The sequence below is a fragment of the Peromyscus leucopus genome, chromosome 17 (genome assembly GCF_004664715.2).
Source record: "Peromyscus leucopus breed LL Stock chromosome 17, UCI_PerLeu_2.1, whole genome shotgun sequence".
Taxonomy (NCBI): domain Eukaryota; kingdom Metazoa; phylum Chordata; class Mammalia; order Rodentia; family Cricetidae; genus Peromyscus; species Peromyscus leucopus.
Genome location: NC_051077.1, coordinates 9,545,815 through 9,561,958, shown reverse-complemented (window position 1 = coordinate 9,561,958; position 16,144 = coordinate 9,545,815). Strand labels below are relative to the sequence as shown.

The following is a 16,144-nucleotide window of genomic DNA, read 5'->3' as shown; positions in this document are numbered from 1 at the left end:
AGAAACCACAGCATCCAAGGCAGTTATGAGACCAGGCATGGTCTCATAGTCCTGGAATCCCAGCACTGGAGAAGCAGAGGCCAAAGGACTGTTGTAAGTTCAAGGCCAGCCTGGTCTACAAAGTGAGTTCCCGGCTAACCAGTCGTACAATAGTGACTCTCTCAAAAGCCGTATGATATCAGTCAAGTTAAAAGCAGCTCTGTTTGTATGACCCTTTTCAATGAGTGATATTCAGCGGAACTCTCGGGGCTCTGGTGAGGCTTTTCACGGGCAGGGCATGGAGCTGGACTGAGCAAGTGTACATGCTCTACTTCTGAGCTACACCCTGAACTCTGAGTAAAAATGAGAGCCATGTAGGGAATAAAGTGCCCCACATTCCTATCCACTCTTCTCATCTTTCTCTTCTCCAGCTTGTCAGTTATTGCTGAGATCCTTTGTCTGCCTGAATTCTCTCACCCTCAGACTTCCCCAAGCCACTGTCCCTTTGGCGATTCCCCCAGGGCACTTTTCTACTAATGTGTGTGATGATCTGTGAATATACATTAGTACAAATTTGTTTCATTTCCTTCAGGTAGGAAACTTAGGGGTTGAGAATGTAGCTCCGTGGTAGAACAATTGTATAGCATGGATGAGGTTCTGAGTTTGATCCCTAGCAACACACACACACACACACACACACACACACACACACACACACACACACACACACACACACATGTAAACATTAATGAGTTTAGGGACTTTCATATACATTTTGGTCCTTTACATGTGGCAGATAGTAGCTGCTCAATATACAGATGCTGAAAGAGTGAATGGATTGGACCGTTTTAATAGACTGGAGTATACATTTATTCTATCTAAGGTGGATTTCTGGAGACACTTGCAATGGATACAGTTACACAGCTAAAGCCACTTCACAGTGTAAATGACCTCCTTTGCCCCTGTACATTGCTTGGCAGCTTGCTGGTACTTAAAACCAGGGCTTAGCCAAGAGCCTCAGAGCCTGGAGGCACCTGACTGTGAGACCCTGTACGTACAGGCTTTGCTGGCCCTACAACATCACTCAATGTCTGTTTCCACTTTCTCACTGGCTGTTAACGAGAGGGGCCACTCTCTACTAGAAGTGAAACTCAGTGCTCTGTCACTGGGCCGGGAGGTGGAGCTGGAGCTGGAAATCACGAACTGCTTCTGTCTCCAACACCCAGGCTCAGCTGTACATAAGTCATGTGACCAGGTCAGGCCCACCTGGCTAATCCTTTTGATTTAGTCAAAAGTAGCTGGCTAGTATGAAAGATGAGGTTGTATGAATTTAAAGTGGCGTAAAAAAAAAAAAAAAAAATAAGGAGAGCCGGGCGATGGTGGCAGACGCCTTTAATCCCAGCACTCGGGAGGCAGAGCCAGGCGGATCTCTGTGAGTTCGAGGCCAGCCTGGGCTACCAAGTGAGCTCCAGGAAAGGCGCAAAGCTACACAGAGAAACCCTGTCTCGAAAAAAACCAAATAATAATAATAATAATAATAATAATAATAATGAGAATTCAGCGATGTTTTCCTAAGGCAAAATGACTTCCCTCAGTAATATTAACTCTTAGGTGCTGAGGGTGTTCCAGAGCCAAGCGCTCTAAGTGTGGAACAAAATAGACACAGATCTCTGTCTGCACTGTTGTGCTTGTTTTCTGTGGCTGTGAAACAAACGGCCATGGAGCTGACGGCTTCCAACAGTTACTCTGTGCTCATGCCTTCCTCTTCACTCCGTTAAGGGCTCCACGCCTGGGGGATGGTGCCTTCTACATCGAGGGCAGGTCTCCTCTCCTTCATTAATCCAGTCCAGAAACTCTGACAGAAATGCCCAGACATTTGTCACCTAGGAGAGTCTAGACCCTGTCAGGTGGACCACTGATGTTAACTCCCTGGGCTACACAGAATTAACTCTTTATCAACGAGGCCAAACAAACAAACAAACAAACACAAGAAATGCAAGTGGTGTAGTGGGGTGAGAACCCAGTCCATCCTCTGGCCACACCCACTCTCGGGCACTGCGTTTTCCTGCTGTAGTCTTCACATTCTAGGTTTTGAACGGAAAATGACATCTAAAAGCTCTCCGCCCCAAAGGATGCTGTTTTCTTGCAGAGAAGAGCAGGCTGTTTATTGTAATGGAGTACTGTGACGGAGGGGATCTCATGCAAAGGATCCAGAGGCAGAGGGGAGAGCTCTTCAGTGAAGACCAGGTAAATCTACTTCTAATGTCCGTGGGGTGTTACGTTTGTAATGTTCTATCTACATCCTAGGCTATGCAAAGCACGTTCCTGGTAGGGAAATTCGAATCATAAAATTGTGGATTAACGTTCTTGATAGTTGAATTGAAATAGAATTTGGTTTTGAGAATGATTTTTTTGGAGGAAATATCTCTAGTCTACATATGTCATGCAGGATGAACTTCATGTCTTAAACAATCGTGAAGATGGGGTTGGAGACATGGCTCAGGGTGTCAGGATATTATTCTTGCAGAGGACCTAGGTTCAATTTCCAGTATTCACTTGGTGGCTCACGACCATCTGTAACTTAGGTCTAGATAACCCAATGCCCTCTTCTGACCTCCACAGGTACCACCTATGCATATGGTATACATACTCACACACATGCAGACAAAACACTCATATACATAAAGTGAAATAAATAAATCTAAAATAAAAAAAAATTAAATACGATGTGGGGCCAGAAAAGGTGGCTCAGTGGGTAGAGGCACTTGTCATCAAGCCTGGTGACCTGAGTTCAATCCCTAGAACTTATATGATAGAAGGGCAGAACCAGTTCCTGCTGATTGTCCTCTGAGCGCCATACACTCACCTTGGCATGTGCTCCTCCCTCTTCTCACAAATAAGTAATAATATAACTTTTAAAATTGTCAAAATTGGGCTGGGGAAATGGCTCAGCCATTAAATGCTAGGCTCATAACCAAAAATACAGCAAAGGACCTATAATAGTCACTGATTCACTATCAGTGTTCTGTTCAGACAATCCTTTCCTGTGCCAACGCATTCAAGACTACTCCACACTTTTGCTTCTATCAGATTCAGGGTGTCTGGCCTTACGTTGAGGTCTTGGATCCATCTGGAGTTAAGTTTTGGGCAGGGTGGTAAAGTATGGATCCATGGTGCATTCCTCTACATGTAGCCATCCAGTTTGGACAGCACCATTTGTTGATGATACTGCCTTTTTTCTTTTTTTTTTTTTGGTTTTTCGAGACAGGGTCTCTCTGTAGCTTTGGAGCCTGTCCTGGACTAGCTCTGTAGACCAGGCTGGCCTCGAACTCACAGAGATCTACCTGCCTCTGCCCTCCCAAGTGCTGGGATGATACTGCCTTTTTTCAGTGTGTTTCTGGCTTCTTTATAAGAAAATCAGGTGTCCATAGGTGTGTGGACTTACATCTGAATCTTCAATTCTATTTCATTGATTAATGTGCCTGTTTTTATGCCAATTCCAGGCTGTTTTTATTATTTTTTATTTTATTTATTTATTTATTTATTTATTGTGATCTGATTGTTCTTTATTTTATATCTAGAATCCACTTATGAGTGAGTATATACCATGACTGTCTTTCTGGGTTTGGGTTACCTCACTCAGGATGATTTTTTCCTAGTTCCATCCATTTGCCTGCAAATTTCATGCTTTCATTGTTTTTCTCTGCTGAGTAGTACTCCATTGTGTATATGTACCACATTTTTTCCATCCATTTTTCTGTTGATGGACATCTAGGTTGTTTCTAGGTTCTGGCTACTACAAATAGTTCCAGGCTGTTTTTATTACTATAACTGTGTAGTACAATTTGAGAGAGCTGTGCTATCTTCCTAGAAAATTGAAGACTTTGAATATATGCATGATTAAAGAATCAGTATCTTTAACTTCTGTAAGTTTAATCAAGCATTCTTCTTATTCCTGCATCATATATTAAGTCTATATTTACAGAAATGTCTTTCTTATCTAGGGATGATTTTGCTATATTTTATAAAAATGTTTTTTGTGACAATATTTCGATTACATTTTCTTTTGTTGGGGAAGTTCCAAGATGTCAACTGAATCCTAATACCTAGAATATGGGCCATCTTATATTATTTTCTTCTTACTATATCATTTGGCAGACAAAGAACCTGTGAGTTTTAGAGTACTTTAAATGAATTTCTGTAAGTGTAGAACACATTTTATTAAAGTGGCTCCTGCCTTCTGATATAAAATACAACATAGAGCTGGATCTGGTGGCAAAGGCCTGAAATCCCAGTATCAAGAGGCTGAGGCAGGAAGGCTACCATAAGTTTGAGACTAGCCTGTGCTACAACAGTGAGTATAAGGGTAGCTAGGGCTATATGAAAACACCCTGTATCAGAAAAATAAATAATGAATAAACAAATAAATGAATAAAATACTTATAAACTAGAATTCAGAACCACAAAAAGAAAAGAAAATGGGCCTTTTTTCCTTCCATTTTTTTTTCAGTGCCAGGGAAGAATACAGTCTGGTATATAGAAGGCAGTATTCCACCAGCTCATCTGCACCCCCAACTCCAAGGTGACCTCTAAAAGTTAAATAGTTGTTAGTTTTCTATTAGACATATAAATAGGCATTCTTGTACAATTTCTTTTTTTTCTTTTTTTTTTTTTTTTTTTTTTTGTTTTTTTTGAGACAGGGTTTCTCTGTGTAGTTTTGGCGCCTGTCCTGGATCTTGCTCTGTAGACCAGGCTGGCCTCAAATTCACAGAGATCCACCTGCCTCTGCCTCCTGAGTGCTGGGATTAAAGGCATGCGCCACCACCGCATGGCTCTTGTACAGTTTCTTTTTTAATAAATATTTTTATTTTATAATTAATTTAACTTTACATATCAGCCACAGATTCCCCTGTCCTCCCTCCTCCCTCCTCCCCCCCCCCAGCCTTCCCCCCTATCTACTTCCCGTTCCCACATCCTCCAAGGCAAGGTTTCCCCTGGGGAGTCAGACCAGCCTGGTAGATTCAGTTGAGGCAGGTCCAGTCCCCTCCTCCCTGCACCAAGGCTGAGCAAAGTGTCTCAGCATAGGCCCCAGGCTCCAAAAAGCCAGCTCATGCACCAAGGACAGGTCCTGGTCCCACTGCTTGGGGGCCTCCTAAACAGTTCAAGCTCATCAACTGTCTCACTTATCCAGAGGGCTATTGTTTTCTACTTCTTCCTTTCTGTTTGTCCTGGGCACCTTCCATCCATTGTAAAGAAAAACCTCGTGGCACCAGTGTCAACAGGGGCCACAGAGACAGCAGACATGCATTGTGCTTGTCCTGGGAAACCCCGTGTTAAACAAGAAAACAACAGCAGCAACAACAAAAAACAAACAAACAAAAAACCCACAGGTGGTCATGGTGGTAGAAGCAGGCCGATTTCCGTGAGTGAGAGGCCAACCTGGTTTACACATGGAATTCCAGGCCTTTCAGGACTACACAATAAGACCCTGTCTCAAAAAAAGAGATAGATAGATAGATGGATGGGATAGATGGATAGATAGATAGATAGATAGATAGATAGATAGATAGATAATAGATAGATAGATATATAGATAGGTAGGTAGATAGATGGATGGATGGATGGATGGATGGATTAGATAGATAGATAGATAGATAGATAGATAGATAGATAGATAGATAGATAGATCTTGTATAATATTAGAGGGACCAGCCTTAATATTATACATCCCAGGGGCTCAGGAGAGAGAACTACTAACGGCGAGGACTATTATCAGGAAATATAATCTCAGCACACCGAGTTCTATAGTCCACTTGCTTTAATTCCTCTGCCATAACATCCTTTATACACAGCTTTAGTTCTGTTCTCATGTCTAGCTCCTTTCTTGCCTGATTTCTCTATATTTATCTACTGTCCCCTCTAGGTTCTATCTTAATTCCTTCATCTAGTTCTGTCCCTTCTAAGTTCTCATCTATCTAGTTCTTTCTCCTATCAGCTCCTCTCTCGTCTCCTTCTCTCTCATCTGGCTCTTCCTCATCTTGTTCTTCCCCATCTGGCTCTTCCTCATCTTCCATCTTGTTCCTCTAGTCCTCCCTTTTAGCCCTTCAATCTAGTTCTTCCCCATCTCAGTTCGTTCCTCTCAAGTTCTTACCCATCTAGTTCTTCCATTCTCTTCTCTCTTCTCCTCTGCCTCCTGGAAGTCTCGGTATATAAAGGGAGGGTCCGAGCTAAATTGCGTAAAGCTATTACTTAACGTCCACCTCTCCTAGGCGGTGTCTCCTTGTGGAATTTACTGTAAATCAGGAGACTTGCATGTGGGCTGTTATCATTGTTAGTCCACCTGGGACTAACAATGGGCGCCCACCTGGGTGGTGTTTCCTGTAGTCCTTGAAAGTAGCCAAGGGAGATAATCTGATTCCAGAGAAAGCCTTTCCTGAGGCCGTTCTCCAAATACCTGGAATGTGTATGTCCAGAGAGTGATCAGTCTACACTGTTAGCCCTTCTAGGGAAAAGTCAATTGGGAAAGCTATGAAGGCACACATGATTTTCATAACAGAATACAGCTGATATATAACCAGCCAAGTAACACCAAAAACTCCTTGGGATTTGGCTTCCTCTGGAGGAATTCCCTGATCCCTCCAGGTAGTGACTTTGCCATAATCAGCTGAGTTCTTATGATATATTCCTGCAGCCCGCAGCAGATAGAGAGATAGATAGATAATAGATAGATAGATAGATGATAGATAGATAGATAGATAGATAGATAGATAGATAGATAGATAGCCATACACGGCCACCATCTCTTCTTGGCTTTTATTCTTCTCTTTCTACATATTGATTTCACTTTAATGCTAATGATATCTGAAGCACCTTTCTGGGCTATAAGATGGAATTAACATGTTATAACCTCTAGCTCCATTTTTATTATTCTTCCTCTTTTTTTCATGTGACCATGAAGCTGTGCCAGGGAACAGCAGACTGTTCAGTAGCTTGGTTCTTTTCCCTTCTGCAGATCCTGGGCTGGTTTGTGCAGATTTCTCTAGGACTGAAGCATATTCACGACAGGAAGATACTGCACAGGGACATAAAGTCTCAGGTAACAGCTCAGACAGATGACCTAAGACACGGTGACTCCTATTCTCTTTTTGAACATGATTTTCCTTCACTTTTAGAACATCTTTCTTAGCAAGAATGGAAAGGTTGCAAAGCTTGGGGACTTTGGAACAGCAAGGACACTGAATAAGTAAGTACTTGTAAAAGTCTATCTTTCTTTCTATTTAAAATTGACAAACTGTTCATTTTGAGGCATTGTGAATTAAGATAATAAAAGTTTTGTTATCCCCACAATTTTAGGTGACTGAATGAATCCGTTGAATCACATGACTGTCTGTGGTTAAAATTCTGAAGTTGTGGGGCTCTGGAGTCAGAGCTTAAGAGTGCTTGCTCCTCTTACAGAGAACCTGAGTTTGGTTCCCAGCACCCACTTTTGGTGTCTCCTATAACTCCAGCTCCAGGGCATCTGACATTCCTTTCTGGTCTCTGTGGTCACTCCCACACATGTACACACATGTATGCGCACACGCAAACAATGAAAGTAAAATCTAGAAAAAATTCTCAAGATAAATTATGACTAATCAAATGGCAGTAGAGATGCTCTAAAGCACAGCTAAACCATATTCCTGAATATATTATACTATAAAAAATACCTCACTTGGTTTTGTGGACTTCTTGGTATCACTGGAAATATTTTGCTGTGTGACGTGAGCAAAGTGGAATTGTGATTTACAAAAACAGCATGGCGACAGCTATATAAAACATACTTGTGGAAGCAGATGGGAAGAAAAAGTATCTCAGTTTGACACCAGGTTTTAGGGATACTCAGACTCCAGGTGACTTAAGTTTTTATTCATTGACTTTTTTTCTTGATGGTGTTGGGCTTTAAACCCAGGGCCTTTCACATGGCAGGCAAGCGCTCTACCAGTGAGCTACACCCAGCCTAATTCCTTTTTGTATTTTCCAAATTTTAGAATACACAATTGTATCACATTGATAGCTGGATAAACAGTAATCTTATTATACCTAAGAGATTTTTAATTAAAAATTCTGTCCTTATGGAGTTAAGTCGTAATATATATGTAATAACTACTACTGCTATTTATTATTATTATTATTATTATTATTATTATTATTATTGGTATTTTTTTAAAGTTTTATTTATTTATACAGTGTTCTGCGTGCATATATGCCTGTGCACCAGAAGAGGGCATTAGATCCCATTGTAGATGGTTGTGAGCCACCATGTGGTTGCTGGGATTGAACTCAGGACTTCTGGAAGAACAGCCAATGTTCATAACCTCTGCTCCATCTCTCTAGCCCCTATTATTGGTATTCTTATTACTATTTTGCAGTGCTATGATTTAGAGCAATCACTTATTCACATACCTAGCCATAAGATATGTTTAAATAAAAAAACTAGACATGTGTATACATTTTAGCATATTTTTAGATTCTTTTATTTGCATGAGTATTTTGCTTGCATGTATGTATGTATACCCTAAGCATGTCTCGTGCTTGTGAGAGTCAGAAGTACAATAGATCCCCTGGAACTGGAGTTGGGGATGGTTGTGTGCCACAGTGTGAGTGCTGAGAACTGACCCTGGGTCCTCTGGAAGAACAAGTACTCTTAATCACCTTTCTAGCCCACATGTACCTTTGTGTGTGTGATAGGGTCTCATGTAGTCTGGGCTAACTTTTAACTTGTTATGTGGCTGAGGCTGACCTTGAACTCCTTATCTGCCTGCCTCCACGTTCCCATACTAGAAATATAGATTCATGGACCACCATGCCTGGCTTTCTTGTGTTCTCGTTCTCTCTCTCTCTCTCTCTCTCTCTCTCTCTCTCTCTCTCTCTCTCTCTCTCTCTCTCTCTCTCTCTCTCACACACACACACACACACACACACTTCTTTCCATGTAAGTATGGATGTGTGTGTGTGTGTGTGTGTGTGTGTGTGTGTGTGTGTGTGTGTTTATATATGTATGTATAAACTTGGGGGTTGATTTTGTTTTGCTTTTTGAGAGAAGGACCTCTCCATGCGTCTCTGCCTGTCCTGGAACTCACTTATATAGACAGGGCTGGCTTCCATCTTACAGAGATCTGTCTGCCTCTGCCTTCCAAGTGTTGGAATTAAAGACGTGCATCATCACACATGGTTGGGGGTTGAACTGTAAGGTTAAAAACCTTCTGTCTTTGTTAGTCTGTTGTTCATAGGAAATGTCTTGCTCTCTTCCAATATGCGCATGAATACAGTTTGCTGCTCGTGTTTACAATTTTCCTTCCATAGTCATGTCTTCAGCCTCTCTCACTCTACTAATGAAACTTATTTTTTATTTACTCTAATTTCCTAGTTCCATGGAACTTGCTCACACATGTGCTGGGACACCTTACTACCTGTCCCCAGAGATTTGTCAGAACAGACCATACAACAACAAAACGTGAGTTGCTCTTGGTTGGAGAGTGTCAGTCCAACCTGGTGGGTGACACTGAGGTGCAGAGTCTGATGTCTAATCTGTTTTCTGCTCGAATGTGCATGTTTGCCTTTTCCTCATGTGTGAAATGAGAATTCCAGTGACTAATATTCCTGGAAGCGTTTGGCCTTACTTAAGACAAAGCAGTTTCTCTTCATTTAAAAATACAAAGAAGCCAGGTGGTGGTGCTGCACACATTTAGTTCCAGCACTCGGGAGGCAGAGGCAGACAAATCTCAGAGTCAGAGTCCAGCCTGGTCTACAGAGCGAGTTCCAGGACAACCAGGGCTACACAGAGAAACTCTGTCTCGAAAAACAACAACAACAACAACAACAACAACAACAACAAAGGCTTGCTTTAATTAATCACTTGCTCTAATTTGGTACTTTTATTTGGTGCTGGAGCCTGAATCAGGCTTGCTTTTGTGCTCTGTCACAGAACCACAGCCCGCAACCAGGCATTTAAGCCTGGGGCTGGAGCAACCAATGGCTCAACGGTTAAGAGCACTGGCTGCTCTCTCTGTGGAGCTGGGTTCTGGTCCCAGCACCCATATGATGGCTCACAACTATATATAACTTCAGTTCCAGGGTATCCAATGCCCTTTTCTGATCTCCTCAGGCACCAGGCACACATGTGGTACACAAATGTGCATTCAGACATAGCATTCAGACAGAAAACAAAATGAATAAATCTTTTTTTTTAAATACATGAATAGAAAAATTTTAACTTAAATGTGATTTTAAAGATCTCTTCCCCTGTCTCTCTCCCTCTCCCTTCCTGCCTCGTGTGTGTGTGTGTGTGTGTGTGTGTGTGTGTGTGTGTGTGTGTGTGATCAATGTCAGGTACCTTTCTCTATTGCTTTCTCCATTATGTTTTGAGACAGTATCTCTCACTGAACATGGATAGAAATTACTAATTGGCTGGGCTGGCTGGATAGCGAGCTCCAGAGATCTGCTGTCTCTGTCCGGTGCTGGGGTTATAGATGCACAGTAACCTACGAAGCTTTTACATGGGTTCAGGGGGCCCAAACTCAGGTCCTCACGCTGGTGCTTTGGGCACTTTACCTACTAAAATGTCTCCCTAGCTATTTGTTGGTTTGTTTACTTATTTATTTGAGACATTTCCTGGCCCTAGGAGATTTGGCCTCAGTTATAATGCAGGTAGGTTAGTGCTAGATAGAAGGTAGGTGGTTGAAAGCAGAACTTCACTCTGCTAGGCAAAGAGCCCTGGGTCAGCAGCATTATTTTGTGGTCTTTGGTTGTTGTTTGAGACAAGGTATATATCCTGGGCTGGCCTTAAACTTGCCATGTAGCCAAGAAAGACTTTGTGAACTTCTGATCTTCCTGCCTCTACTGCCTGAGTGCTGGGGATCACAGGCATGCCCCAGCAGCAAGCAGGTGGGCACAGCAGCAGATGGTTCTCTTTAGTGTCACAGTTCCTCTGCAGGGTGTTGGGTCCTAGTGACTGAAGAGGGAGGGTCCAGCCCATTGTGGGTGGTACCATCCCTGGGCTGGTGGTCCTGGGTTCTATAAGAAAGGCTGAGCAATCCATGAGGAACAAGTCAGTAAGCAGCACTCCTCCATGGCCTCTGCATCATCTCTAGCCTCCAGGTTCCTGCCCTGCTTGAGTTCCTGTCCCGACTTCCTTCATTGATGAACTATGATGTGGAAGTATAAGTCAAATGACCATTTCCTTCCCAAGTTGTTTTTGGTTATGGTGTTTCATCACAGCAATAGTAACTCTGACTAGGACAGATCTCTTATCTCTATGAGTGTTTCAGCTCTTGTGTTGACCTGAGTTGAGGTTCCCTACCCCTGGCAGCAGCTGGCATTGCAGCTCTCAGGCAGGCTTAGGTAGTGAGATTATTCAGTCATTGATAGCAGCCATTGTCACAGTTCTTACAGGAGCATGGCATCTCTGGGACCTTTGCCCCCAAAGGCTTGATGGCTCTCCAGATCTCTTCCAGCAACCAGAATCTTTGATTGTTATTCTTCTGCTTCTTATACCCTTCTTCAGCCTCAGTTCTCTGCCATCTCTACGTCCACTGCCACGACCCCCCTTGCCCACCATGCCCTGGCCACTCTCTTGACCTGGCCAGCTGCTTCTTCTCCAGTTGCCCAGTATTTGGCTGCTTTGTGCTTCTCCAGTTTGGCTGGGCAGCCACTGACTGTCCCCACGGCTTCTCCTGTCCCTCCCACTACAGTGTCTCTGCTGTAGCTTTCATCCTGTTACCAGTTCAGCGTGTGCTACTAAAAGTAGGCCAGAACCCAGTTTGTGCTTTCCATACACTCCTGGACGGGTGACCTCACTTGAGGGTGGCCTACAGGGGGTAGGGAGGTGTCACACCTAAAAGGAAACTGACTCTTCGCCCAGCAGTGGATCTGGGAGGAATGAGTATGTGTGGATATGATTACATTCATATAATAATAAATTCATATAATAAATATTATTAACATTAATACAAACTAATAAGTGAGGACAACAGTAAACAAGAAAAGCCTTTTATTGTGATGTTGCGTTACCCTGGAGGCAGCCCAGGAGAAGGCTCTCAGCTGACTAGAATGGAATTTGACCCACCTGCTTACATAGCCAGAGAAGGCGTGTGTGCACTAAGCACAAGTTGCCTGTCCAGTATCACTCCAGTGGGATCATTTAGAGTTCATTAGGGCTTTGACATAAAGCAAAACAACTTAGCATAAACTATTTCAATTGCCCAGACCGTGTCTTTAGGAGCCTCGGCAAGACTGTTGTGAGGAGGTCTTCTCAGGCCATTTGTGGGGTGTATGAGATGGCTGGTGCCGGAACAAGGGTGGGCTCGCTGGCTGTTTGACTAAAAATCCCTTTGTTCAAGGAAGCCAGGACTGAGGGCGAGTCTAGCAGCTGCCTCATCCCTCCGTGTTTTTGCTTATTTACCGGAGAGTGAACTTAGACGAGGGACTTCTGAACTTGTCACTGACAGCAACAGTGATTCCAGCCGACCTTACCATCTGCATCATGCCTCAGAAAAGTGGTTCCCTCCTACCTGTACTGTAGCGTGGCCTCCCACTGAGCCACACTTCTGCCCCACTCTACTTTTCTCTACTGAATCCTTGGTAGGGCTCTTTGATGACCTCTTTGACATCTCAGACTTTCTCTTGCCTTTTGGATTTAATTATCCTTTTTATTCTTTGAAATGACTCAAACCAAGCATATACTTATAGTTACTAACAGAAATGGGGGAGGGTGGATGGGTGGGAGAGTGCTTGCCTTATGCTCAAAGCCCTGGCTTTAATCCTTAACACCACATCAAGTATTTTTAAAATAAGTGTGGAAAGAGCAAAATTCAATCCTATATTGCAAGCATGTTTTTCAAATGTTCATTGAGACTATGCTGTCATGTACTGAAACTTTTTCCTCTGTCAGGAGCTTTGAGTAGAATTTATCTTCCTCAACCAACCATTTTCCATCTGTTTAATCAAAACCAATGCGTTCTGCAGTCTTGCCTCTCTCCTTTAATGTGCCCCCAATTCCATTGTACACACATTGTCTTTGGGTACATGGAGTAAATATTCACCTATCATATTGTAGTAATGTGTGTTTACCTGTCACGTGCCAGGATTCTGAAGAACTTCAAACGATTCTTCTTTTAACTTTTATCTTAGAATTGATAATATATCTGAGAGCCCTTGTGAAAACATGCCAGCCTAGTAAAATGAAGCGATACCAACACAAAGCACTGTAAGAGGCAAACACATCTACCAATAATTGTTTCCATTTTCTGGCCATGTAAACCCTTCTCTTCTCCAGGGATATTTGGTCTCTTGGATGTGTCTTATATGAGCTCTGCACACTCAAGCATCCTGTAAGTATGTTGATCATCATGTGAATCTTGAATTATTGAATGCATGTATTGGAAATTAACTTCTGAGAGAAAAAGACTAATGTTTAGTTTTGTTATATTGCTTAAAAAATACATGGATAGCCAGGCATGGTAGCATGTGCCTATGGTCCTGTCAACTCGGGGATTCAAGATGAGCATGAGCAACAGAGAGAGAACTCATTTTTAAAAAGCCAAAGCCAACAACAAAATAAACCCAGGAGGTGGAGGCAGGAGGACTGAGAGGCTCCCTTGTCTCCATGCTTTATTGGAAGTTGGACACATAGGCACCATTGCCTGGCCTGTGCAAAGCTTCCAAGGCTCCCAGAAGCAAACCATATGTTCAAAATAAACCATATTATTTGCATAAATGTCTTGGATAAAGAGAGCCACTCTTAACATTTAGGCAGGAGTGGAATTTCTCTACAAATCTCGGGTCCCAGAGACTTCAGACCAAGGCCAATACTGTAGGCAGGACTTCCCAAGGACAACTCGCTTGCCAACTCTTGTCTACGCAGCTGTCTTGATTATTACTGTTGTTGTTAATGTGAAAGTCCTCACAGTTGGTATCTAAACAAAACCTGCACTTCATTGCCCCACCATCATGTTCAACATTATTATGTATAAATAAATACTTCTTTCATACAACGGAAGACTTCACTGTGGATGAGTTTATGAGTAAATATTTATGTTATAGTATTTCAAAAAGCAAAACTAAAATGTCCTGTCAGCATGATTACCTCTGTAAAATAAACATTCTTGAAAAGATTATACAGAATTCTACCTCTGAGTTGTGAAATTACACATATTTTCCTATTTATAACTTCCTATTCCTTTCACTTTTTAAGTGTAAGTAAATGGTATTTTGGTAACAAAAAATTAAAAATGAAGGAAACTTTTTAAGCTAGTATTAAAATTAGGGACTAGGGGTGTAGTTCATAGGTAGATCACATATCCATTCAGTAAGTAGCACCCAAAACAAAAGCAAAATAAAAGTACTAAAAGTTTAAATCTTGTTTTTAAGTAGCACAGCATCTCTTGGAGTAACTGTCTAAAGTTCCACTGTGACAGATAGGTGACGATAAGAAAGGGCAGAGCACAGTGCTTCCGACTGCAGCTTAGAAATATTCATGGGCTGGGGATGTAGCTCAAGGGCAGAGACTGGCATGCTCAAGTCCCTCTGCCAATGCCACACACAGTGATAGACAGACAGACAGACAGACAGACAGACAGAAGGTAGGTAGATAGGAGATATGTAGGTAGATGGTAGGTAGGTAGGTAGGTAGATAGGTAGATGGATGGATGGATAGATAGATAGATAGATAGATAGATAGATAGATAGACAGATAGATAGATAGGTGATAGACAGCTTTTGGTTTTTGTTTGTTTTGGCTTTCTGAGACAAGGTTTCTCTATATAACAGTCCAGGCTGGCCTTGAACTCAGAGATCCTCTTGCCTCTGCCTCCTGAGTGCTGCGATTAAAGGCATGCACCACCACCTGGCCATCTTTTGTTTCTTGGTGTACTTCTTACTTTAATTACCAGTACTCAGCTAGTCTCTAATGCGGTATAATTATCCTTGTCCTTTCAGTTTGAGAGTAACAACTTACACCATCTGGTTCTGAAGATTTGTCAAGCACGTGTTGCTCCTATATCACCCCACTTTTCTCTTGACCTACGGTCCTTGATACCTCAGCTCTTTAAAGTGTCTCCTCAGGATCGACCATCTATTAATTCTCTTTTGAGAAGGCCTTTTTTAGAAACTCTTATTGCCCGATACATGTCTCCTGAGGTAGGTTTGGGGGTGACTCTAGATTTTGGTGGAGATTTTGGATGCTAAGTCATTGACACGTATATTTGATTTCAGGTCCATTCAAGAAGAATTCAGTCCCACGCTCATGTGCAGAATGCCGCTATCCATCTCACAACTCACTGGGGAGGTAGTCCACGGTAAGGATCATGTGACCATGTAACCAAAGAGCATCTGTGGTAGCTGGGAGTGTAGCTTGTTGGAACACTACTTATCTAGCTTGCACAAGACCCCGAGTTCAATCCCAGCATCAGAAAAACGAAATAATACACCCCAAATTCAATTCTTAGCAGGGCATCATCACACCTGTGATCCCAGCACTTGAGAAACTGAGGCAAAAAGATCACAAGTGCTAGACCTACCTAAGCTATGTTTGACCCTGAAAAAGAAAATCCCAAAGTTATCTTGTCCTACCCTGCCCAAATAAAGTCCAAAGCCCAACTCCTTGGGGTTAGTGGTGTTGCTCAGTGGTGTAGCACTTGACTAGTATGGATGATACCTTGGTTCAATCTTTAGCATTGAAACAGAAAGAGGAGTATCCATATCCTTATTTGATTCATAAGTATGACTGGGTTTCACACCACTGTGAAATGTGATGGTCTGAAGCTTTGTTGCAATTCCAGCACAGTAACTGTGTGATGTTAAAAAAGAGCATTTATTATATGTGTATCATACCATGGGTTTTGACATATTGCTGATATTCATGGGAGAAATTCCAATAACCATGAAGAATATGGGTAGTTAGAAAATATAAGTGTATCAACAGGCTAGAAATCATCTAGTCACATGGGTGGAAGTGGGTGTCCCCAAGAAGTTGTATATCTATCTCTGAAGTGACCTGGGGAACTCAGCTTCTTTCTTCTGATTAGTCAGGAAACCTTCACAAAACAGGACATGCTAGTAGAGATGCTTGAAGTGGCTAAATCAAAGCTTGCTTTTCATTGACCTGAAGTGATGGGGGTCAGGAGGAAGA

The 16,144-nt window shown here is 42.3% G+C and overlaps 1 protein-coding gene and 1 pseudogene across 2 annotated transcripts in view; both read left to right on the top strand.

Moving 5' to 3' along the window:
• The window catches only part of Nek5 (NIMA related kinase 5), a 50,903-nt gene that overhangs the window by 6,738 nt on the left and 28,021 nt on the right, over positions 1 to 16,144 (top strand). For both annotated transcript variants that reach the window (XM_037211624.1, XM_037211623.1), the window contains exons 4-10: positions 2,129 to 2,226; positions 6,992 to 7,075; positions 7,152 to 7,222; positions 9,386 to 9,472; positions 13,292 to 13,346; positions 14,953 to 15,153; positions 15,229 to 15,311. In XM_037211624.1, the coding sequence (XP_037067519.1) occupies positions 2,129 to 2,226; positions 6,992 to 7,075; positions 7,152 to 7,222; positions 9,386 to 9,472; positions 13,292 to 13,346; positions 14,953 to 15,153; positions 15,229 to 15,311 (679 nt within the window). The remainder of the gene's footprint in view (positions 1 to 2,128; positions 2,227 to 6,991; positions 7,076 to 7,151; positions 7,223 to 9,385; positions 9,473 to 13,291; positions 13,347 to 14,952; positions 15,154 to 15,228; positions 15,312 to 16,144) is intronic.
• On the top strand, positions 15,715 to 15,812 carry LOC114686277 (annotated as a pseudogene).